The sequence below is a fragment of the Zingiber officinale genome, chromosome 9A (genome assembly GCF_018446385.1).
Source record: "Zingiber officinale cultivar Zhangliang chromosome 9A, Zo_v1.1, whole genome shotgun sequence".
Lineage (NCBI taxonomy): Eukaryota > Viridiplantae > Streptophyta > Magnoliopsida > Zingiberales > Zingiberaceae > Zingiber > Zingiber officinale.
The window spans coordinates 28,188,723-28,214,381 of record NC_056002.1 but is presented as its reverse complement, the minus strand read 5'-3'; the positions used below and the strand labels follow the sequence as shown (position 1 = coordinate 28,214,381).

Genomic DNA, 25,659 nt, shown 5'->3' with positions numbered 1-25,659 from the left:
TATAATATCAAATGTGGATGGGTAGTATTTGTGTCTCTTGCTTGCATGCAAGATTGATGGTTGTGGGCATATCAATGGGTGACATGTGCCCATGTGATACATGATTGTAGGTAGGGATTGAGTGTTGATTGTGAAGTCTTTTATCTCATGTGTAGAGGGTTAAGCTCTTGGACATTTTGTATGCTTTGATATGGTGCTTTGGAAGTTTTTATCTCCCAAAACATATTTATATAACATTTACCTACTTCTGTGATTATACGTAGGATTGATTTGGAGTCAGGATCGGATTATAAAATTGTATGATCCTATCAAAAATCTTTAAAAGTTTATGATACATAATTAATAATTAGAAAAAATCTTAAAAAGCTAATTTACATGTAATAAGAATAATAATTTTACATATACATATAATCATCAATACTCAACATCATAGATGATATTATTACATTGTCAAATTTAAATTAAATACTCAATAGTATTCATATTTTCATATCACAAAATGAAAGAGTATAAAATTTTTATTTACACAATAACAATAATCACATTCAACTTCAAAGATATTTCCTTGGTTCATAATATGGCTTAGTTTAAAAGTCAATAAAGTAGTTGACATAGTGAAAGTTATTGAAACTTTTAATTTGAACACAAATACTTGAAATAATCTTTTAAAAACATGTTGATTCGGTAGAATATTAGGCAATTGACATTCAAAAACTTATTATTTTTTGGAAAAGAAATGATAAAATATTATTGATAAAAATTTAAGTCAAAAAATAGTCTTAAAATTCTAACCCTAATTTTGTAAAAGACGAAAATAATCTAAATCATAAAATAGTCTGAAAGACGATATAAAAACAATTAAAAATCTTTAGAGTTTTGAAAAAGACCTTAAATGATATTTTTTGAATTTGACATTGGATGATTATGAGATTCACTTAATAATTAATTGAAAATTTTTTAATATGTTTTAATTTTATATATTATAGGTTATATGGTTCAACTCGAGTCAAAAGTTATAATCTCTTAAAAACTTCTACCAATCTTATCTATTCTGCTACGATCCTACCAATCCTATTCCGATTCCACTATAAAAAAATATTCTAGCACGATCTAAGATTGATTCAATATTTCAAATTGTAGGATCGTGTGATCATAAGATCAAAAACATCACGATTTTACAAACATGATGTAGACCATAGTTAACCTTTTGCCTACTCATAATTAATTATTATTATTATTTAAAATATATTTAATCAGGAAAAAATTTAATCATCGATAAAATAAAAAAAAAATTATTTAAAAATAAAAAATAACATGGTAGAGAATTATCCTAATAGCAAACAAAAGCATACAATAAAAAAATAGCATTTTAAGTATATAATGGTGAGTTTTTATTGGTGAATTAAGTTCAAAATATTGAAGTGGAAATTAGCAAATTCAGTTGAAGCATACCAGAGGCTCGTTGAAACTCAAGTTAGAGATCAACAAAGCACAAGTTCAATTAGGTAATAAGGTTGACTTTGTGGATGTTCCAAAATCATTTGTTTTTAATAACAAAAAAAAACGTGGGTGAAACGAAAATAAACACCACACTACTCGTATGATTTGAATGTCTATGATCCAAGAACAATTAGAAAGGAAACAAAAAAGGATGTGACACCAAAACACTCAATTATACCCCGTCCTATATGCAAAGTAAATTGTAAAACATAAATAACTATGTTGGCATCAACAATTGTAACATGGATGGGGAGTTCGTCCTTTCGGTCTCTCGGTCATCGATCGATCCAATCTTTGAACAATAGCATCATATAAACAGGGCCACTCACTGCAGCAACAACCACAAGAAGCCGCAGTCGAAACAGCCGCTGAATGATTATCCTTAGTTTGGATTTGCCGAGACGTGATTTGGAAGCATCTTCCAAATTCAATTCTGCGCTCATGTCCACTGAGACAGATGCCTCAGCCTCCATTGACTGCTTCTTTGCTGACGGCCTGGAGATAACTGTACCACTGTCATATAAAAAGAATATGGTTAGATCATATAGTTTAATCAGAACGAGAACAGAGAAATCCATCCTAGCCAATCTACTTCAGTTATCTGGACAAGATTGCAGAAGAACCTTATTGACCAATTGAACTGGCCGATCGGGAATTCATGAGAATTATAACCTGAGATTTGAACATTACTATTTTAATTTGGTACGCATCTTAAATTGAAATTGTAAGACGGGTGACTTGGAAGGGCTGATCAGTGATTAGTTTTCACATTTAAGGTTTGTCATGTTTACTTTTATCAAATGCATATTACCCAAGAAGACGACACATTGATTGGATCAATAATCCAGCAAATCAAACCTTCGCCTAAGCTGTTGTCTAGTCAGGGAGTCTAATAAAACATTCTAATGGAGAAAAAGTGTGTATACAAGAAACTGGCTGGAATGATGTATCACTACTTTGCATGACAAATTTTTGTACACTGACCTGCCTGTAAACCTCGAGTCAGACCTCTGAATTGGAACCTTTGCAGCAGCCTTCTTGACTAGATGCATCGACCCTTCTGCATCCCAGATCATTTCGTATTCAGAGTTCTCTTCATCTTTTTCTTTAGTTGTGGTACTGAGATTAGTTTTTATTTCTCTGATATAGCTCATGAATTTATCAGAAAGGCCAAAGCCATTTGCTGGCCAAGTAATGATCAGAATAAGAGTTGCAATAAACTGCATCAGATACCTGCCAGCAGCTACAAATTAGATAACTCATAAACAATGAGACTAGATAATAATGAATTATAAGAAACGAAAATGCAATACCAAAAATAGATATGGGCTTGCTTAGGAAGAAAACATAATTGCGTAGAAACTGCATCCTCTGAGTTGATTGAATTTGATGATGAAGATACTACAGACAACAGCATGAATGATGGATATAGGTTTCCTTGAAGCCAACTAACAGTTCCAACAGTGTGCTGAAGGATGCATAGTGTCACATGATATCTTGAACAATAACCAAGTAGAATAAGCAGGCCATACCTCCTTAACAGTGCCCACAGGTGTAGAATGGATCATGGTACATTGATCATGATCATGACCAGATAGCACAAGTATCTGTTTCAAGTAAAAGACTATGAATGACAGATTGTGATTTATGGAACACGTAAGAATTTGATGAATAATATCTTACAGGTCGGATGAGGTCAAGTAAACGGGATGAAGTTTCCTCACTTAAATAATTCTGATACCTAGAATTGTTGTATATTAGTTTGTAAATAAAAAACATGCTACATTATATATTATAATACTGACAAACTCATTCCTCGCAAGAATTAAATGGCTTAACAATGATAAACAAAGTTGGAGGTAGGTGTGAAGTTAGTCAAGTTAGCTTCTCAGTTAGTTTCAGAGGAGTGATTCACTTGTACTAAAGAAATATTAGTGAGTAAGAGTATCTTATTTGAGTCACTGGATAAACCAGAACTCTGCATCTTCGTTAACAACAAGTTCATCCAGTGGTCCAGGAGACATACGGAAATTAAAGCTACTGAAAATGACCATTTTTCAGATAAGAGTTGATGGAATTTGCTCAGATTCTCCAGATCTACAAACAAATTCAAGTATTTGCTTTAGGTCTCTTAAACTTATATAAGGTCACTGCAAGAAATTCTGATATAAAATAAAAGTGAATTAAAGAACCAATTGGACCTATATCATAGAGGTAGTTATAAAATAGGGTAGAAATAAAATTATCAAGTGAGAACGAGGACAAATTTATGGCTATTCCCCTGAAAAGAAAATACTAAAGAATAGTATCAATTTTTTTTAACCTGGATTCCTGCCTGTCTTTACTAGTCCTGTGGAACAAAAAAATGTCTGGCTATGATTTGGATCCATGCAGAGTTTGTCATACTGTAGTTTTTGTTGGTTTTGGATAATGAGAAAGAAAGATGGGATTCTTCATCCTCGAGCCTCTTTGCTCCATGTTGCATTGTTATGGTTAAGGAACAAAAGCCCAAGCCCACTTCAAAATTGAGGATGAGTCCCACAATGTCCTGAGCTACTCATATGGAAGTATAGAAGTACATGTCAACTCTCAAGCACTCCCTAGTTCCAAAGAGTGTGCGAATATCTGGCTCTAATAACATGTCAAGAAGCAAATGATTTGAGAGATAAATTCAAGAGTTGTTGATGATGATGATATCAAGAAGAAGAATGGATCAAGCCTAATTAAACATGAGCACTCATTTAGGAGAGCAGTCCCCTTCTCTCAGCAAGCATAGGATTTCATGAACTATCCAAATAGGATAGCAGACGCTATAACTGCATAGAGCCTACTGTTTATCTACTATCAAGAACAGTTACTTTAATTGGCACAGCCAATATGAGGTGTTCCTCAAATGTTCAGTTGAAGTTAGCTACATAGGTGGATGGAACATAATATGGATGATCCTGACAACAGGTTTAAGGCAGTAGTGCAATTACCTTTCTGCAAACAAAGGATATTCCTCAAACTCAAGCCTGATCACCAAGATTAAGGATGAAAACTTAATATGGACAATAGTGTTCATCATTACAACATTGAAGACTACATATTTCATAGTTTAAAACCAAAGTTACTAATGTGTTACATAACCGAAAACCAATAATAATTGGTGCCTAACACTACCACTACCACAAAAAAGGCATTTTATTCAACTACTAAACGTAATCTAACCACATTTCTCTATTGAATTGTCAATCACCCACAACATGCATATAAATATAACAGACAATACAACTGTCATTACATATACTGCATTCAGTGATACGAATATAGTAATTCACCGTAAAATAAAAGGACTGCTCCAGCGAGCCAATGAGAGGATAACAATAAGATGAAGAAACATAGGTTATAAAATGACCCCTTAAGCTTTAGATTTAGAAAGCTGAAAACTTAAAAATTAATGTTTTCTGGATCTTTACCAATAAATACTCCCCCATAGAACGATGTGATGTGAAACCACCACATCATATAAGGTAAAGGAACAAACCTTCGATAATACTGATAAGAGATTTCACTAAGTGAATCAACAGTATAGAAGTGTAGACTTACGATTTGCCAAAATCTGTTCCAGTGACTGAAATTTTCTGAAAGATCAAAAAATAGAATAATTAGGTATCGATACTAGCAAATTACCTTAAGGCTACATAAGAGTTTAATACATGCTCATCTGGAATGTAATCTTTACTTATTTCTGGATTCATGTATAAAAATAATATGCTGCTATCATGAACATTAAAGAGAAGGTTCTAACCAAAGAGAATAGCAAAGATACCTGGTTGATAACAGGGGAAGACCGGTGTGGACCACACAAAGTCTCATTAGGATGATGAAGAGGAATGTGAGTCAATAAAACTTTTGGATTTACTGTGGCATCTAAGAAATTTGCATAAATTAATGAATGGTGGTCTAGTTAAGCAAACTGAATGTAAAGTTTTCGGTTAGGAAACTCACAAACCATTAGATATATTACGCACAAAATCCCATGAGAAGGATGTTTCTTTTCCTAGTTCTGCATTGTCAAATTTTCCAATAAGAAATCCATAGTTTTGAATCCATTAAAAGAGAAAAGTTAATAAGGAACATTCAATTAGCTTCTATCCATTCAGAATTATCAATCAACTCATCAGAAGAGTCATCTAGAAAAATCTGTTTGAATACATGGAATGAAACAAAATGATGAACATCATTCAACTGGCTTCTATTGTTACATAAGCATGCATAAAAAGGGTCAGAAATAATAAAGGTATTTTGTAAAATATATCCACATTTCAATTTGCCTAAGTATTTTACACAATCTTTCAAAAAAATTATATCATGGTCTATATCACTCTTAATTTAATGAACTGTGACATGAGAAGTTGGCAAAGTTCATATTACCTGATATTGGTAGGATTATTACCATAAACCATACACAAATTAGTCCCTACTTCAAATGGGCACATGAATATGTTTTGCTCCCATTGCCTACATGAAATATCATGTGGATCATTTAGTTGTTGCTCTGTTAATTTAAGTTGACAACACATGACCAGTTAATTGGATGCTTGGTCAGCATTTCTAAGCCAAATATTTTTCTATCCATTTTTTTCTTCCTTCTTATATCTCTTTCCTTTCTCCCCTATGCTTTCTATCTCCGTACTCTCTCCCTTGTTTCCTTCTTTCTGTATCAGATATTTGCACGCATGGTTTTCAAAGTTGTTTCTAGGCAGCCGGCTATCAATTCACTTCATATCGTGTAATATGCAGGGCGTATGTGAGATTATCAGTTGTTGTCATTGAAAGTGGTTTATATATATATATATATATATATATATATATATATATATATATATATAAACAACAGCCTTTTGACCTTGGCTTTTATTTTTTCAAATCAATCACAATATTCCCTAATCGTGATAAAATCTAGTACCTATTTTTTTATTTATTTGCTATTACGCACCTACAAGGCATTAACTCATTAAAGTGTATATTTGAATACTTATGTGATCCAAATATGGAATAAATTTTAATTTGTAATTTGTAATTGATTTGGGTAATTGTTGCCAAAGTTTTTTCCTATATTTTCTAAAGTTTGATTAAATGGCAGCCCGGTGCACGAAACTCCAGCCAATACGGGGTCTCGGGGAATGGTGTATTATACACGGTCTTGCCCTGCTTCGCAAGAGGTTGTTTCTGAGACTCGAAGGCGAGACCTCTAGTTTACACAGCAGCAACTTTACGATTGCGCCAAGCAAGGTTTAAAATCTCGACCCGTGCCGAGGTTTCGGTCCCGGACCGGAACGATACGGTTTCGGTATCGTATCGTGCCGTGCCGATACTGTTTCGGTATTTTTTTTATTTATATATAGTAATTATTAGATAAATATGTTTATTGTGTATACTTTAAAAATAAGTTGTATATTAATTTTATATAAATTCTTAATTATTGAACAACTTAATATGGTTAGAAAAAATAATTAAATATAGTTTTCTTTAAAAAAAAGTTGATCTAGGAATAACTTGAATTAAAATTGATACATCATAATATGTTACCTTATTAATACCAAAAGGAGTGGCGTGAATCAGATGGAAGCATTGGCTCTTGCGACATTCTGCTTAGGTCAACTCCATAGTTCTCCAATGACCAGATTAAATAAGCATCCCATGACATGCAATATTGATATTGATTTCTCCACATGTTCATCAGCGTGTCTCGATTCATCACTGGATGTTGGATTTGAACTGGCACCACTGAAATCGGAACGGGTACAGGCACAGGATAAGGATAAGGATAAGCATACGTCCCCGAGCTCTGGTATGATGGATCACCATATAATGCATCAGAGTTATAATAAGAAGGTTGCGAGTGTGATGAACTTCGACCAGAATCAATCTCAGCTAAACTCTCCCGCATATCTTGATAATTATGAGCTTTCTTTTGTTTCTCACCCTTATATCGACGTTGATATTGAATAGCACTACTTCTAGCTCCATGATCAGAATCTTGAGTTGCATGTGTGTAATCTATCTCACATGTCCATGGCTCCGGTGCTAGAGTAGGGGGAACATAATTTTTACCACTAGATGCATCACCACTGTCATCACTTCCATGAGTACTTGCACTCCTATCAACATCACTATCCTTATTTCGAACTTCTCGTCGGACTACAGCGTCAGAAGGTGATGATGTTCCATCACTGTCATCATGTTCTTGCTCATCAATTGCATCGAGTGGATTTTCTCTAATTCTCAATTGACCCCTTCCCGTAAAAGCAGGAGGTTTGCCTTTTTCTTTCTTTTTAGTAAAAATTGCAAGAGCTTTGCCTTTGCCTTATCTATGGACTTTGGTTGGGTCTGGGATGTTTGAGAACGCCTAGACCAAGCAGAAAATCGAAATTCTTGATCAAAAGCTTCATCATCTTCTTCCTCGCAAATATCTCCTATAGCTTGTATTTTTTCAATTTGTTGAGTAAGAAATTGAGATGGTCGTGGTGGGTCTCCTGCTTCATCAAGTAATGGATTCTCAGCCTCAATAGCGCTCCACCAATCCATCATTAGATCATTCTCAGTTTGAACAAATCCAATATCAAATGGGTCTACATCACCAGACTCTTGTTCTTCATTCTCTTTTGTTATTGCTCTTAGTTGAAGACGCATATTATAATGAACGTAGACCATCTTCTCCAAGCAACGATAAGAAAGACGATTTCTTACTTTTGTATGAATGAGGGAGAAAGTTGACCAATTTCTTTCACAATCGCTTGAAGACGTTGTTTGTGAGAGAATTCGTACTGCAATCTTTTTCAAATTTGGAGTTGATCCTCCATATTGTAACCACCACTCAGCTGTAAGATAAATAAGAACAAAATTAAAATAATTATTTATATTTGTTGACAATAATTAGTAATAATTTTTACTATATTTACCTGCATCCATTTTATATCTGCATGAAACTGCAATAGGATCACTAAAAGAACCATATGCCTCTCGAAATAATCGACTTTCATTAATAGTCTCAGCAATTGATTCTGTGTTTGTATGCAGTCTTGATATTACATGTCTGAGGGCCACTAATAAATCATCATTTGTGCCAAGATTATAATGATATTGATATGCCGGATTGAGATAATAGCCTATAATAATTAAACATATATAATTATTAATAACAATATTAAAAATTCGTTATCATTAAAAAATACGTACCGGCCAAATGAATAGGTTTTCCCATTTGATCATCCCATCTTTTAGTGATTATATCAATGTAATGTTGATACTTGGTCGGTAATTGTAGACGCCTCTTAATTTCCTCTTTTGCTTCATGAATTAGGCAGTAAACGTTGCCCATTTGTGGCTTCTTGTCCATATCAACTTTACGTAGAACAACGTACAATGGTTCTACTGCTATAAGAATATCTGCAATATAGTCCCAAAATCTGACAGACATAATAATTTTTTGCACCTCCTTACCTTCAGTCGTGTTAGAATATCGAGAGGCTTCCCAATCCTCAGAAGAGAACATGGCCTTTAATCCGACTTTTTTCTGATTCAACGATTTTAACAGTAGAAAGTGAGTGGCAAATCTAGTCGCTCCTGGTCGCAGAATCTCCCCATTAATAAATTTCCTCATTAATCCATGAACCCAATGATGATTATAGATGAATTTTGTTAAAGATTGACCTTTTTTCACTACCTTCTTCACTATATCGAGCTTACCGATATCTGCCATCATCAAATCGATACAGTGTGCTGCGCATGGTGTCCAAAATAATGTTTGATACCTTTGCTCCAATATCTCTCCAGCCCTTTTAAAGTTGGCACCATTATCTGTAATCACCTGTACTATATGTTCGGCACCTATCTCGTGAACTACACTATCCATCAAACGAAATATGTAGGGTGCATCATGATAGTCTGTAGTTGCATCAATAGATTTATGAAATATCACCTTTCTATTGCAGTATAGTAGAAAGTTGATGATGCTCATCCGTGTAGGTCCTGTCCAGCCATCACACATCAACGTAACCCCATATAAGCTCCATTGTTTCTTGCATGATAGGATCCAAGTCTTAATCTCCTCCACTTGTTCATCTAAATATGGACCGGCAATTTCATATGCAGTCGGAGGTTGAATACCAGGACCAGATTTTTGGATGTTGGACACCATGCTACGGTAGTATGTGTTGTTTGCTGCATTAGGGGGAATATGATTAAAATGGAAAAATTTAGCAATACTTTTACCGATTGATTTCTTCTTCTCTTTTGAATATGCATCATCAATCCTAGTCTGTTTGCTAGCTTGGTCTGGAAATGCTAGTGGATCAATATCAGCAATATCAACTGCACGTCTTCGTCCCATAGAAGTAAAAAAACGACCAATACCACCTTGTGTTGAAGTAATACGAGTACTTGCACTCCTTCCTAATGTTGATGCAGTAGTTGAGCCACTTCCACTAGCACCAGAGCAACTTCTATGTTGCATATTTTGCTCATAGTCATATTGAGTTCGAGAGGCATTGAGAGCTGCTAAAAAGTCTTCATCATTTGGAACTTCACCACGACCTTCCATTTCATCATAGATTGGTTCTTTAGAGCTTCGACTATCAACAAGTTCCCGTTCTCGTTGTTGTTTATACTTTAATACTTTTTTGCCATTAAGTTCCTCTTTCATTACACGATGAACTTCTTGAGAAACTTTTGGACAATTAGAAACATTCGGATATCCACCAGCAAGATGTTTTAGGCGTGTGACCCCACTGCCTCGTCCAATCATATCACAATGCAAACATTGCCAATGGAATCGATTTTCTAATCGACGTGTGTGTCTCCAAGTTGGATCGTGAGATTGTTGTTTGAGTGTCACTGCATATGTATTATAAAAAAAATTAAGAATAATACACATTTCCAGGTAATGGTCATCATTTTATAATGTCAAAAATGTATTTATCATTGTAAATTTACAAATTAAGTATATAAACTCTAAACAACAACTTATGAAATTTGAAACAATCTCTTAAAAATATTAATTTATCTTTCTCAATTTAGATTGATCAGAATTGCACAAGATTATAAGTGTTTTATTATGAATCATAAACATGTCCAAATTTTTAAAATAAAAGACTTGTAATATTTTTAAACATATTACAAAAGTAAAAAATTAATATTCATGGATCCAAATTTTAAATTAATTCCAATATTAAATATTATCTATAATAAATATATAAATTATTTTTAAGATGTTACTTTATATATAATAATTATACAAATTAATTAATTAATTAATTATTATTTGTAAAAATATAACATAATAAAAATATCAAAATATAAATTTAATTTATTAGTTTTTTTATAATTTTTATTTTTTTAGAGTATTAGAATATAAATCTGAATTATTATTATTATTAAAAAATTTTAAATTAAATTTTAAATAATAAAAAATATTATAATATATATCAGATTTCTTATAATTTTTTAAAAAGAATTTAAACAGATTTTTTATAATTTTTAAAAAAATTTTAAATACAATTTAAAACATTGAAAATTAAAATTTCAGAATATTAATTAAAATTTTAATTTTTAAATATATTTTAATTTTTTTGAGAAAATTTAAAGGAATTGTTATAAATTTAAATTGATTTAATTTCCTTCTGTTAGGGCACGCGGGCACGCGGCGTGCACGGCGCCGGCGGATCACGCCGCTCGGCAGCGGTGGATCGCAGGGGTCCGGCGGCGCCGAAGGTGTCGCCGGACGCCTCCGGCGGCGCCGGAGGCGTCCGGCGACTCCTTCGGCGCCGCCTTCGATGCATAACGAAATCGTACCTCGCTGCTCGTCGCGCGTCGCCGCTGCTCGCCGCGCCTAGCTTCGCCTCGCCTCGCTTCGCCTTGCCTCGCCTCGCCACGCCACGCCTCGCCGCGCCTTGCCTCGCCGCCTCGCCTCGCCTCTCCGCTGCTCGCTGCTGCTAATCGATCGCTGGTACGTTTTTATAGGTTTTTTGCGAGCGACAGAAGGAATCGAATCGATTCCTTCTGTCGCGCGATTTTTTCGATCGCGACACTCTCGCGCGTGCTGGCGCCCATCAACGAGCGCCGAAAGCACAGCGCCACGCCTGCGCGTATCACGCGCCGAAACTTCTGCGTGTCGAGTGCCGGTTTCGGCCGGGCGACGGAACGGTAAAAACCGTCCGTGCCGCCCGGCACGAAACGGTATTCCAAACCTTGGCGCCAAGGCTCCCCTTCTTTCTAAAATCTGATTAATTAAATTATTTTTATCTGTTTGAAATTTTTAGTTCTCTTTCCATGTGAAATAGTTATAGTTCGTCAAATGGTTCGATTTGGTGTTACATCAATTGGTATTTGGTTATTGTTCTGAATCATTAACACGGATGCTATTTAAAGGATCAACTCTATTATCTATTTTTTGTCTCCTTTTACACACTTGTGACTCATCCCCATCTCCTACTAGAGCTTTATCAAAGATCAAACAATTTTCTTTTTGGCTTTTTGTGGGATTTTTTTCATATGCCCAAAATCTAGGACTGGATTGCTTTGGTTATCTCTGTTCTCAATCCAAGTCAGCCAATCTGGATCAGAATGAGTCAAATCGGAAAACTATGATTTTCATCTGCTATTTTAACTCTAAAATTTCCATGACAAAGGGTGTAGGAGTAAAAAACAGAGATGGTTTACCTGTCATATGATTGGAAGCCATAGAATCAAATATCAAAAGAACTCTCTTAGCCATGAAGTACAGTTACTTTGTAAGCAAAAAAGCAGGCTGCTATGTTTGAATTATTTCCTGCTGGCATGCTTAAAAGTTTGTACAGTTTGTCTAATTGGGCGTCACTCAGAAATACCTCCAGAGACTCAACAAGAGCCCTGGTTTCCTCAATTTTCTCCTCCACTGATGCCTCATAAACTTGTGGTTTGTGATCTATAATGATAATCCTATAGTGAAACCATTATAAAGGGGAAACATTTGAACATGATAGAAGACACATCCTTAGATGATTACAGAATTGCCTTCCCAAGTCATCGCCATGCTACTTCAAGTGAAGGGAAAAAGTGGATAGGATAACATGGAGCAAGGCTGTTATAACATAAAACTAGTTTATGAAGAATGGTTTTCTTTTCATAATCATTACAAGGGAATTATAACATATATAGCCATCAAAGGTATCATCTATTTTAAAACAATTGAAATATCTTGTAGTTTCTAAAATGATAGAAACTATCTACTACAAACCAATATCTCCTAAATAGAATGTTTTGGAATATCTTCCTCCAATAGAATCATTTGAAATATGTTAACAAATCAAACCAAAAAAGTGAGGATTACTACAGTTTTCAAACTTTGGGGGTCACTTGATTCCAGAAAGTTACTCCTGCTTACATTCAGCTTAGTACAAGTCACGGTCTGAAACTCTCTCCCATTATTTTTACTCATATTCCATCTTCTACTTTATTTTTTTAAAGTATTATTAAGCCAAAAATCAAGTAAACAAATATCAATTCCATGAACTTCATTCGTTAAGATTCATATAAATGACAGTAAAGTTCATACTAACAGAGGTACAAATTCCTCGAACCATAATCAACTAAGATTTTGAAAAGCATAAATAAGAAATATAAGATATCAAGCTAAAATAGAAAGCAACACAAAATTAAACATCTTGAAACATGGTAGGGATTTTTAAGGAATAACATACTACCATCAAGAATTTGTGCATCAACAACAATAAAGTCAACATTGCCAACAGAAAACTGATAGTTCCTTTCACCGAACTGATCCTCATAACGCCTGATTACCTATAAAGAAGAGAAAAAAGAGTAAATTCAAGTATGTAAAAGAAAAAAGTGAAAGAAAGCATACATGATCCAACAATTGATCAAGATCATTTATGTAACTAGAAATTTAGTAAACCAGATAAACTTTTACCTAATAGAGGTTTAGAATTCAGGATCATGCATTCAGACATCTACCAACTAGAGAATTAACATTGTTCTAAAACTGACGCCTACTCAATTTGGCCAGGGGAATTGCTTCTCTTACCCATTCTGCAATCCCCTTTAGTCCCTTTCAAGAAAGTGACCCGAGTTGTCCGATTAGGAGGGCTAGGAATCCAAGTGGGGTAACTAGGTGGTCTAGGCAGAGCAACTTGGTAGTCTAGGCAGGTTTAAATGAAAAACATGTTCATTTGTTAAACCAGTTCACTTTGAATAATAAAACAAGTAATGAAGGGTGATGATGAGGAATTTAATGAGTTTTTTTATAGTTTTTCTCCTCCTAGAAAAGACTAGACTACTATTGTGATTAATTGATTGATTATAATCTAAACTATATTTTTGAATTTTGATATTATAGCATGAATGAACTTAATTGTATATTGTTATTGTTTTCTTGCAACATGTCATTACGGATTCATGATTTCTATGTGGTAATTTATAACTTGTTTAATTGGATATATATTGTTACACACTTGCATGTTTTGTTGTGTTATATGTTTTTTGGGAAGCTGCAGTGTAAAATTAAAATATAATAATTTATTGTTGCGTTTACTTACAAATCACCCCTTATATACTTGCAAAAATAAATTACGCAGACAATATCAAAGAGAATTTTCATTAATTGAACAACAATCAAATACATTAATAAATCACCAATTTTATAAATTCAATGCTAAATAAGATAGAAATTAAATGCCACTTATTAAAAAAATAAAAATAATCCTGATATACTCTTACCAAAGTAAAAAAGTACTTATTAAACTACTACTAAATATAAAAGATACTCTAATCATATTTAAACATACCAAACTACATGATACCTAAAATAAAATAATTACCAACCAAATGAAAATTTAGAATTCAAATCAATGTGTTTTTTCTTATTTTACATCATTCTTCCTTACTGAAAACTCGACTCAAAGCAAGTTATAGGCATCATTTCTTAGATCATCATTTCCAGGCATATGGAACAGTTACTTCAGTAACTTTATTTAACAACGTTTCTTCATTATCTTTTACCTTTGAACATACTTACAATGAGTAAGAAATGAGTGCACTTTATCTCTCCTACATTTTCACTCTTTCCTTTTGGTCACCTTTTCCAATGAATAAGAAATTATCTCATTTACCATATGACATGGATACTGCTCATGTCTACATGGCATTCACGAGGCACGAATATGGAAATGTTGAGGATGAATGAGTAGAAGTATAATCTGTTATAAAATCAGCATACAAAGGTAAAGGTTTGAATTTCTCAAAAAAAAATATTAAATTAATGGTTAAATTGTAAGTTAAATAACCAAGCAGAATAGCCCATTTTCTTTACAATATGGCTAAATAAATCGTATATAAAAGACATGAATGCTCCAAATATAAATGACATGAGATCATCTTAATTTATAAGTGCAAGATAAAACCTTATCACACTACTAGGTAATTTATAATATCATTAGTCGGCGAATTTAATTCCACTGTAAAATTTTCAATTTGGCGGATAAAAGTAAACAAGGAAACTATGTAGGTTAATGCACTTTTAAATCATGAATAACTTTGAATGACCATATTACCAATCAAGGTTTTACTTGATTTAATAATTATTTCAATATGCTAACAAGTTTACTTTTGGAAAACCATGCTCCTTTAACAAAGATTATGTTATATTACTCAAAATATTTTTCAATATTATTTATGTAATCTAGAAATGTATTGCCCATCAAAACTAAAGGTGTCACCCTTAGACCTTTACAAATTGAAGGTTGTACACCAAAACAATAAAGGTATCAACCTTAATATGCCTAGTACCAATACTAATTTTAGAAAAATATAATTTGATTATTCTCTATCCACATAATAATGTGATTATGAATGAGTGTGTGTTATTCCTTAACTTAGAAGTGTATGATGAATAATATCCATTAAAATAATTAGAGTGGTTCATTTTAGATCCCATTAATTGAATCTTGTTGTTTACATGAGTAGAGTTAGGCAAGGTTTGAAGTGTCGAGCCGTGCTGTCCGAAACAGTCGAAATTTACCGTTCCGGTGACGAACCGAAACCGGCACAGTAGGAGAACAAATTTCGCTGCCACCGGAAGCGTCGCAGGACTCTTCCGATGGCGGTGGAGGCGTCGCGCGACGCTTCCCGCGACGGCGGAAGCGTCGCGTGACGCCTCCGCCGGCACCGGAAGCATCGCGCGGTGCCTCCGCCGGAGCCAGAAGCGTCGCGCGATGCCTCCACTGCCGACGGAGGCGTCGCGCTCCGTAGCACGCGATCGCGAGATCGAGATCGTGGGATCGGGCGCACTGTTACAAACAAAACTTTTTTAATTAATTAAACAATTCCTAAGTGTGATATTTTGAATAGGCTTTTATAAACCCTAATTAAATTATCCCTATAAAATATATTTAAAATTTTTTTAAAAAATTAATTGATATTAAAAAAAATCATTTTACTGTTTTAAATTTATTTAATTTTCTTTAAAAAAATAAAAAATTCTAATAAATCATATTTATATTCTAATAATTTATTATTATTATTTTTTGCTGTTTAATTTATATTTTAATTTTTTTCACCATTTTAAATATATAAGATTTAAACTAATAATTAATTAAATGAATAAACAATTAATTTATATAATTATGATGTATCAATTTTAATTCGAGTAATTAATACATCTTTAAAGAAAATTATATTTAATTATTTTTTTAAACCATATTAAGTTGTTCAAGCAACTTATATAAAATCAATATACAATTTATTTTAAAATTATATATAATAAACATATCTATCTAATAATTACTATATATTAATAAAAAAATATCGAAACTGTATCGACACGGCACGATATGATACCGAAACCGTATCGTTCCGGTCTGAGACCGAAACCTCGACACGGGTCAAAATTTTAAACCTTGGAGTTAGGTTTATGTCTCTCATGTATCTTAAGGTAATTATGGTGTTTTATTTCATCATGTGGATCTTAAGATATTGTCAAGTAACAAGCATTATAAAGAAAAGCAATACCATAGCTAATGACAAATGCATGGTGAATGAAAGGATAAAAACTAACATGCAAATGAAGTTATGTCTATGATGATATTTTTTATAAATCACATTCAAATTAAATAAAAAACTAATGGAATGATTATATTTTTGTGCTTTTATTGAATATATATTATGATAAATAGAAATTTACAAGAAAAGCTAATTAAATGACAAAAAAATAGCAACTAGATAAATCAAAGCAATCTTGAAAAAGAAGATGTGTGATGAGATGATGCAAAAGCCTAATCAGATATTTAATTACCACAGCTAATGTCTTGGTCAATTGGGAAAGCAATGAAATTTATCCTCTTGCAATATATGCCTTGCACTAGCTAGGACAAAAACACCTTGTATCAGGTCCAATTTTTTCTTGTAAGCTTCTTTGTTGTAAATGTGGATTAGATCCAAGGTATTGTAAAAGATCTGAATAAAGTGTGGAGCCCACTGTTTAATGATTCTACTTCTCTTTCCAATGAATAAGGGAAATTTAAGGTTGGGTTCACCTATTAATAACTCCTATTCGCTTCCACCTGCTTATAGTTTTCTCCAAGCGGGAGCCACTAGAGATTGACCAAAACAGAATTGGGTTCCTCTTTCTTATGAACAGAACCAAAGAGTCTTCTTCTCTGTTCTGCTGCCTGAAAGAGGGAGGAGGCCATGGACTCACTGGATCTTGTTAGAAAATAAGGCACAGTCTGCAGTCTTTGGACAGCCACACATTCTGTAAGAGTCAAAGAATGGTGTAACAATAACACAGATTCATAGAACAATGACTAGCAGATCTGGAAGAGGAAACATCTGCTTCCATAGAAGACAAAGCGGATAGCGGTGGAGCTTCACTTTTCACTAGCCAGTCATTGGACTGATAGGAAATTAGATGAGTTTGTGATGAAAATGGAGAAGACACCGCTCCTGACTATAGCAGATAACGATGGTGGGACAGTAACAAGAGGAGGTTACAATAGAGTACACATAAGGTGCAAAACAGGAGGTCACCATCCCGGTGTCAGAGCAAATGGTGGAGGTTTCACTGAAGAGGTAATGTAGCAGGGATGTCACAGGCAGTGGAGAGATGGGCGTACAGGCACAAGGAGCAGTAAAGAACGGAGGCAACCCACTGGAAAATGTTGATGCTAATTGATTGGGATGGGTTGATTTGGAAAACAATAATGGGATGCAGGGGTGGCTGAAAAGGCATTGCCAAGTAAAGGGGATTTATGGGATGGTGGATATCAAAGGAAAAAATAGTGATTCAGTGATGAGTAATGGATGAAGGTGAAAGCATAAAGATGATGGATAGGTGGATGCATAAGGGATGGAAAATATTGAGCAGAAATAAGAATTCAGTTTTAATACCAAGTAAATGTAATACAAGAAAGCCTATACTAAAGATGTAGCACGACGAATGCTCTGATACTAAATCAATGCAACACCAAAATTGAACGCTCAAATCCCACAAAAATTTAGATGAAATCGATGAAGCATGGGATCTCACATACAAAATAAAAGAGGATTTTGTTAGCGGAACCATAACCAAATACATTGACAAGACACCACTTCTAGAGAATTGACCATAAACAAAAAGGCAAGTCTGATGCAACAAAGCTCCTGCCAATGCGGGGTCTTGGGAAAGGATCTATTGTACGCAATCTTAATCTGCATTGCAAGAGATTGTTTCCATGACTCGAACCCATGACCTCTAGGTCATACGACAACACTTTATTGTTGCGCCAAGGCACCCGTTCAATTGACCATAAACAAACTAAGAAATAAATATCACTAATTGGAAAAGACAATAATTCCAATATATCCTTAATTAAAAGACCCCATAACAAACTAAAAGTTACCCATTCACAAACCTACTAAACTAAAAGATACATTGACAGTATTTAAACGCACAATTGCCAACCAAATTAAAATTCAAATCAATGTGTGTTTTGGCATCAATATGTTAGTCATTTTCAGAGCTAATTTCAACCTGTTTTATTTTAATATTATTATGACAGCTAGTGCCTAGCCTCCATCTACTGCCAATGTAAAACTATGCAGTGGATCAATTGTCTACCACCTGAACCCAAATATTAAAATCTTGAGAATTAGATAAAGCAGTGAATTCTTAGATTATGTTGATTCATTGAAATAAATTATGCAGTGGAACACTTCAAACAGAATTGGCATATCTAAGGAGCACATGATATGAGACCAACAACAAACAGTAGACAAGGACAACACTCAAACATAAAGAAGATAACATGGAACACATTTATTTGTCACTCCACCAAATCAAACAAGTGTAACAAGGTCATTACCTTTGGGTACTGTGAATGGAAACTTGCAAACCCAATATCACGATTTCCAGGGACGTAATAAATTGGGATTTGGAAACCATCTTTTTCACTCAAAGTGAATATATGTTCAAAACGGTTCAATGATTCTTTCCATCTGTTTTAACAAAGACTATCAACAAAACAAATAAATAACAAACCAACTATCAAAATGATTAGAACAGATAGAAACAACTAGATCATACATCTTTTTGAATTAGACAGTAATTTTTTTTTTTTTTGAAAATCATGTTTGAAAATGTAGTCTTTAATCTTAATAGAGTTTTATTTAGTTTTAAATTCTAATGCTTGATTAATTTATTAAATGCTTGACTTTTCAAATTGCAAAAATATTAGATGTTTACGCTAAATCTCTATAAAAATGTATTTCTATGAAATAATTCACTATGGTGCTTCCTCATTTTGTTGAATTTCTATATTCCAAAATTAGTTTTAAGCATGGTATAAAGTGTCGTGCCAAGCCGAGCGAAACTTCTCGTTCCACCCGGCGACCGACACTGGGACAACCCGGCACTAGGCCCTACAACAGCTGAGAGGCGTAGTGAGACCCCGCAACAACAATGGAGGTGTCGCATAACCCCTCCGGCCTCTGCGGCCGCCGCTAAGGCGTCGCGCGACCCCGTGGCCGCCGCGAAGGCATCAAGCGACCCCGTGGCCATTGCGGAGGCGTCGAGCAACCCCGTGGCCACCACGGAAGGGTCAGCGAACACGCAACCATCGCGAAGGGTTCGTGTGACCACCGAGGTCGCGACGAAGGAGTCACACAACCCCCGCAACCGCTGCTGAGGGGTCGCGCAACCCTATGACAGTACTAAAGTCGCGCGATGGTCAGGAGTGATGTCAAATTATAGATTTTTTTTTAATTAAAACTTAAGGTTAATTATTTTAATCAACTCCTAGCTATGATGGAGATAATCCAAAGAGACTTTATTAAACTCTAATAAAATTATCTAATTAATTTTATATGTCATTGATTTTAATTTAAAAATTATAATAAAATTTTTATTTATTTATCTATTTTCATATCTGAAGGGGAGCCTTGGCGCAATGGTAAAGTTGTTGCCATATGACAAAAGGTCACGGGTTCGAATCCTGAAAACAGCCTCTTGTAAAAAAGCAGGGTAAGACTGCGTACAATGGATCCTTCCCCAGGACCCCGCATGGCGGGAGCTTCGTGCACCGGGCCGCCCTTTTTTTATCTATTTTCATATCTTTTCCTTTTTTTAAAGATTATTTTTATATTGTTTATTTTTTAAATATTTATGTTAAATATTTTATTTTTTAATTAATATATTTTATATTTAAAAAATACCGAAACTATATCGGCATTGCACGATACGGTACTGAAACTGTATCGTTCCAGCCCCAGATTGAATTTTAAACCTTTGTTTTAAGATAATGTTTAGGGATAATTGCCAAATCTAGCATGAGTTGTTGAGGTTTTGAAAGATCTAACACAAATTTTAAGTTTTAATAAAGTTATACATGTTCTCAATTTTATAGCAGATTTTAGCTCATATAAATTTTTATTATCCCTAATGATTGAAAATGTCAAAAACAAATGTTTTGATCCACTTGTCAAAAAAGTACAAAATAATGATCTAAGTCGAGATTGGCCTAAATTTATTGCAAATTGAAAATACATTGATAAATGTATTGAAATAATAAAAACACAGTTACTTCCATTGAACATCAAAACTTCGTGTTAGACTAAGTAACCATTGTTATTATTTTTCCCCCCACTGACTAAGGGTCTTTAATAAACCAGATTCATAGAATCAATGCATGAATATTTATCGAACGAAGCAGGAACAGTAGAGCATGCAATTTTGACAATGTATGTAGGTTAAATGAATATATTGTTCTTTCGAACATTTACGATGCCAACTTTTATTAATTATTTATTATTTATTATGCCACTAAATGGGGTTGGTTATATGGATCCTCCTACGACATTTGACTCGATCCCCTACTATATCATCATCTATATTTAATTGAATTTTATCTTGTTTTATTATTAACAATAAGTCTTCTTTGGCCTCCCTCTTTCTCGATTAATGTGTATATTTGTTACAGTTTTACATTGCCTAACTGGGACATTTATTTGGTTCAATATTGATTCAGAATAAAACTGTTTAGGAAGAATATAACTTAATTGGATCCGCTTTAGTCACAAAAGCAAATGCTGGAATTTGAAAATGCAGAACATGTTTTTAATGAAAGAGACAACATGAGATGATAGAGTAATAAGGACCTACAGATAGAATATAAAAGGTTAAGAGTATATTTTAAATATCAGGATATAGATGATTTTTATCATGGAATTCAATGAATAGCCTATCTAGCAAAGAAATAGGGGTTACCCAGGAATTTTTATTTTTATTTCCTCATCATTCAATATGGTATCAAAGGAAGGGAAGCCTTGACACAATGGTAAAGTTGATGCGGTGTGATCTAGAGGTCACGGGTTCAAGTCGCAAAAATAACTTCTTGCAATATAGGAAAAGGTTGCGTACAATAAACCCAATATAGTCCAACTCTTCCCCGGAACCCCGCATTGGTAGGAGCTTCGTGCACTTGGATGCCCCATTCAATATGGTATCAAAGTTCTCGTGGTTGCCACTATCTGCATCATAACTTTGATAATTTGCATCTTTTTCTATTCAATCCACAACGTAGCATCATTGTCAATCCTCATCTGCAAGAAGCTCAAAGTTGGCATGTTTTGTGCCTCCCTATCACTTGCTAGATCAACATTGTATAAGCTCTCATTCCATGGCCTCATCTTCACTTCCGCTAAATTCCTTGTCGTTGATTGGTTCTTGTTGTGGATCTTCTTCGACCCAACCCACCTGAGAGGCATTGTGAGATGTACCTAGATTTTTTTTATACTCTTGCAGTGATCTGATCTTAGTTTAGATCTTCTTCAATCCCTCTCTTGCTTCATAGACTCCTTCAGCTAAGACGCATCCCAACTCCTCAATTTTCTCTAGATTTACTCATCTTGTCTCAGATGCATCTCTAGATGTAGATCTGGACCGACCTTAGTTGATCATAGTAAGCCTTAAGATTGCCTTCAAATCCAAAGAATTGTTCAATCTAAGCATAGTTTTCAGGATGAGAAGAAATCCTTCTAGTACTAGACCTACTATCAGTGTACCAATTAAGGAGTATCTATGCTTGCTTCAGTTCCATGCTTCTCCAAGTGCACTGTTCTAATCCATGACATCCTTAGTTTGTGGAGTCACTAAACTATCTTTGTGGGTCAAGTGCTTGGATTTGGCACGCCTCTACATCAAATTGTTTAGATTCTAGATTCAAAGGCTTCTAAACATAGTCAGACATTTTCTTTTTATATTTTACACTAAATCTTATCCTAAAATGTCCCTCTAGGCAATGCTCACTCTCCTCGACAAAGGGTATTAGTTTGGTTACTCTCCCTCTTTATCTTTTCCACCCTTTGTTATCCATATATCCTTGAGTTTCCTTCGAGTTTATCATATGTGAACAAACTTACTAAGTGATTGAATTAGTTTGAAATGTTCATTACGACTATATTTCTATATAAAATTCATAGATTGAAGAGGTCATTGTTACAAGGCATGAATCTCAACCACTCATGTTGTATTGAAAGTCATCCCATTATTTTATAATGAAAACTAAGATGATGTTTTGGTTCGGGGATTGCATTTTGTAAAATCAAAAGTGTTCCACGAAGAGATATTGGAATCAATTTAGTATGCTACTAAACAGCTAAAAGAATATAGACTCCTATTTCTATAATATTCTTATTAGAAGCTTAATTTAATACTTGTCTAACATAATTCTTATTCTTTCTTCTAAAGGTATCAAAGCAATGCATTTAGGACTTAGAAGCAGATAATATTTCAGTGTTACAATGAAAAGCAGACAATTGTCTTAAATGAAAGGGATGAAAGCGAATTTTGAAGTGTTCTTGTCTTACTCTTCATCTGACAAGGAAGACCCACCATCGAACAGATCGCCAAGAAATATAACAAAATCTGGTCTGAATGGCAAAATGGACAAATGGAAAGATCTTCTCATGTACAAGTCGGTGTAAAATTGAGCAGCTTCTAATGCAAGAGATTTTGGAGGAAGGCCATAAGAAGTCCAGTCCACAAGCTGTTATGCAGAGAAACTTAGAATAAAAACATTTGTTGAACCATAATGATTTTGAAAGATGGGAAGACTTAGTTGAAAGGATGTTATGTAGAACATAGTAAAAAAAATGATGTAATAACCTAGATCATGGAAACCATGTCTAGTAGTCTTAAAATGGAATGGTATCAGATGACCAAATGAACCAATATAACTCCAAAACAAGTCTGATACAGGTTTTCCAAGATTATATTTGATGCTTAGTCTTATCACTCAAAACTGAGCAGTATGGCTCAGTATATCGTTTAGTATACTAGTGGATTATCAGTTTGCAAATAGGGAGATAGGAGGTGGTATCGAAACCTTGGCCTAGATAGGCCATTTAACAGACTAAGGTAAAGTGAATGTGTGCAGTCAAAGAAAAGGCATAGGCAAATGGCAAAATAGATTAACCATCAAATACAAGAGAAAATCGGAATATACTTTAGAAAATAAGCTATTTCTTCTAAAAGTCTGATGACAAATGCTGATAATTGAAATTTTGGTCTTCAATATCTTTCAAAAATCTCCATCTTTAGTTAGATAATACATAATAAATATACTGATATAGGAACTTCTGGTGATAAAGAGTTCTTTGCCCCTTTGTTTGTGAAATAAATGATTTCCTTGTAACTTTGTAAATGCAAAAATTTTATTAGCTATGGAATCAATCTTTCTAGTTTCTTAACTTCAGGAAAATTCCATAATTCTAGTGGTCACAAAATGGACATATTGGTGCAATAAGTCTCCTATCTTGAATATACTGACAATTAGAAGCTTCTGATCAAATAATGACAAATAGTAGGCATCTAGTCTCCCAAGTTTCTAAAATAGTAAAAAAAAAAAAAAGGCATAAAAAATATCAGTAATCACTTTGTATTGACCTAACTTAAGTAATCAACATCACAATTTAGGCTATCCTATTCAAACGAGATCACTCGCAAAGTTTAATAATGCTAATGCAATAAGAGAGAAGAGTTCAAATGAGATATCAAGTTACCTGTGGGTCTGCTAGGACAGCAACTTTAACAAAATTATGACCATTCTGCAAAGATAACAAAAACGTGTATCATCCATAATCAATTGTCAAGAAGACACGGAATATTAGATGGATCAATTCTTAATACAAGGCATATAAAGAACAAGGAAAGAGCAATGGCCAAAGAGAACCATTCAACTGTTAAGTTATGATTGTGTTCAGTTATTAACTTATGACTGTGTAGTGACCCCAAATATTTACATATCAGTGATGACTTCAGTATCTTTCTTCTTTCTTTTTACCTTCAATAACCTATAATTACAATACTACAAGAAGTAGCATCCTTCATGATGACATTATCATAAAACATAATAACCGATGCAAGGTTGACACACGTTTGATTAAAGGAAGAATAGAGTAGCAAGCTTTTATGCCCATAATGAATGAAGCAACAACAATTCCACTCTCTGAGGCTTCTAGAAAGGACATGAAGGCCACAATCAAAGGGACTTTTCTAGATCCTACCCACTTACGCTTTTCTCTGATTCTAATTGTATTCTTAAGGGAATAACATGGCAAGATTCAATTGAGGTGGATGGAACCATTGAAGGATAGAATGGAATAGCTTGGAACAAACTACAAGTACCCCATCTTGAAGAGGCGCACTGTATATAATAAAACCGCCTGAGCTTAGAGGGGGGCACCTAAAACAAACCAGAAGCACTTCATTCAAACTACTCCAAACACTAGCAAACAACCTCAGGTACTTCAGATGGAGAACCTTTCCCTCTTCTTTCCTTCGGCATGAATCCACATAGAGTCTTGCCTCCGATTTTTTTTTTTTTTTTAGAAAGTTCACTATCTAATTGAAATATGACCATATCGCTACTTGTTAATTCCAGTGGTTTCCTAGCCTAACAGTCATGCCAGTTGTCTCCTTTGTTTGTTTTACATTACCTAAGAGAATATTCGATATGATTATAGCATGCCAGCAGATATCACAAATCAGCATAGGCTGGGATTAGTACTGAAGTGAAAATTCCGCATTTCGTCGTCGTTGCTAAAGCCTACACCACTTGAACGAGTTCCAATACTGCAAACTGAAGCCAGATCGAGAAATCGAAGAACTACCCAAGAAATATTCAAAATCAAAAGCAGATCCAAGAATTCATCAAATAACCCACGCGATCGCGCGCTCATTTTCTCGCCCAACAAGCATATTCTACTAACGAACGATCAATGATGAAATCAGTAGCAACAAAGAGAGATCTACCGAGAATCATACCGAAGAGGGGGAAGAGGGGCGGAGATGAGGCCAGGAGCAGGTCCAGTTGGGGATCCAATAGGCGACCATCTCGCCGTAGAGGAGAGTGACGATCCACAAGCAACAGAGGAATATAGTCAAGCGCGTAAGGCTCTGCATCGCGTCACCCCCGGCGATGACGAGAGGTAAATCGAGGCGCAGCTTCGGCCGGCCGAGGGCCAAGCTCGCCCAACGGATCGAATGGAGGGAGCCGGTTGGTGACGGTGAGCTGAGGACTTCAGAAATCAGAGTCGCTGAAACGGGTGTGGATTCGATGCCCCCTCAGGGGGGCTGATTTGAATCTG

The 25,659-nt window shown here is 34.6% G+C and overlaps 1 protein-coding gene across 2 annotated transcripts; it reads right to left on the bottom strand.

Moving 5' to 3' along the window:
- Positions 1-1,570: 1,570 nt before the first annotated feature.
- On the bottom strand, positions 1,571-25,659 carry LOC122018767 (uncharacterized protein C630.12-like). Of its 2 annotated transcripts, none has more exons than XM_042576182.1 (13): positions 25,337-25,659; positions 24,073-24,117; positions 22,879-23,057; positions 18,879-19,011; positions 13,227-13,323; positions 5,495-5,548; positions 5,312-5,403; positions 5,089-5,123; positions 3,184-3,241; positions 3,033-3,107; positions 2,814-2,968; positions 2,485-2,733; positions 1,571-2,013 (listed from the first exon to the last, which is right to left on the bottom strand). In XM_042576182.1, exons 1-13 carry the CDS (start codon positions 25,472-25,474, stop codon positions 1,776-1,778), a joined length of 1,548 nt encoding a protein of 515 aa, XP_042432116.1. In that variant the 5' UTR covers positions 25,475-25,659; the 3' UTR covers positions 1,571-1,775. The 2 variants fall into 2 exon arrangements, with proteins under 2 accessions (XP_042432116.1, XP_042432115.1); XM_042576181.1 differs by having other exon boundaries at positions 5,312-5,412; positions 25,337-25,658.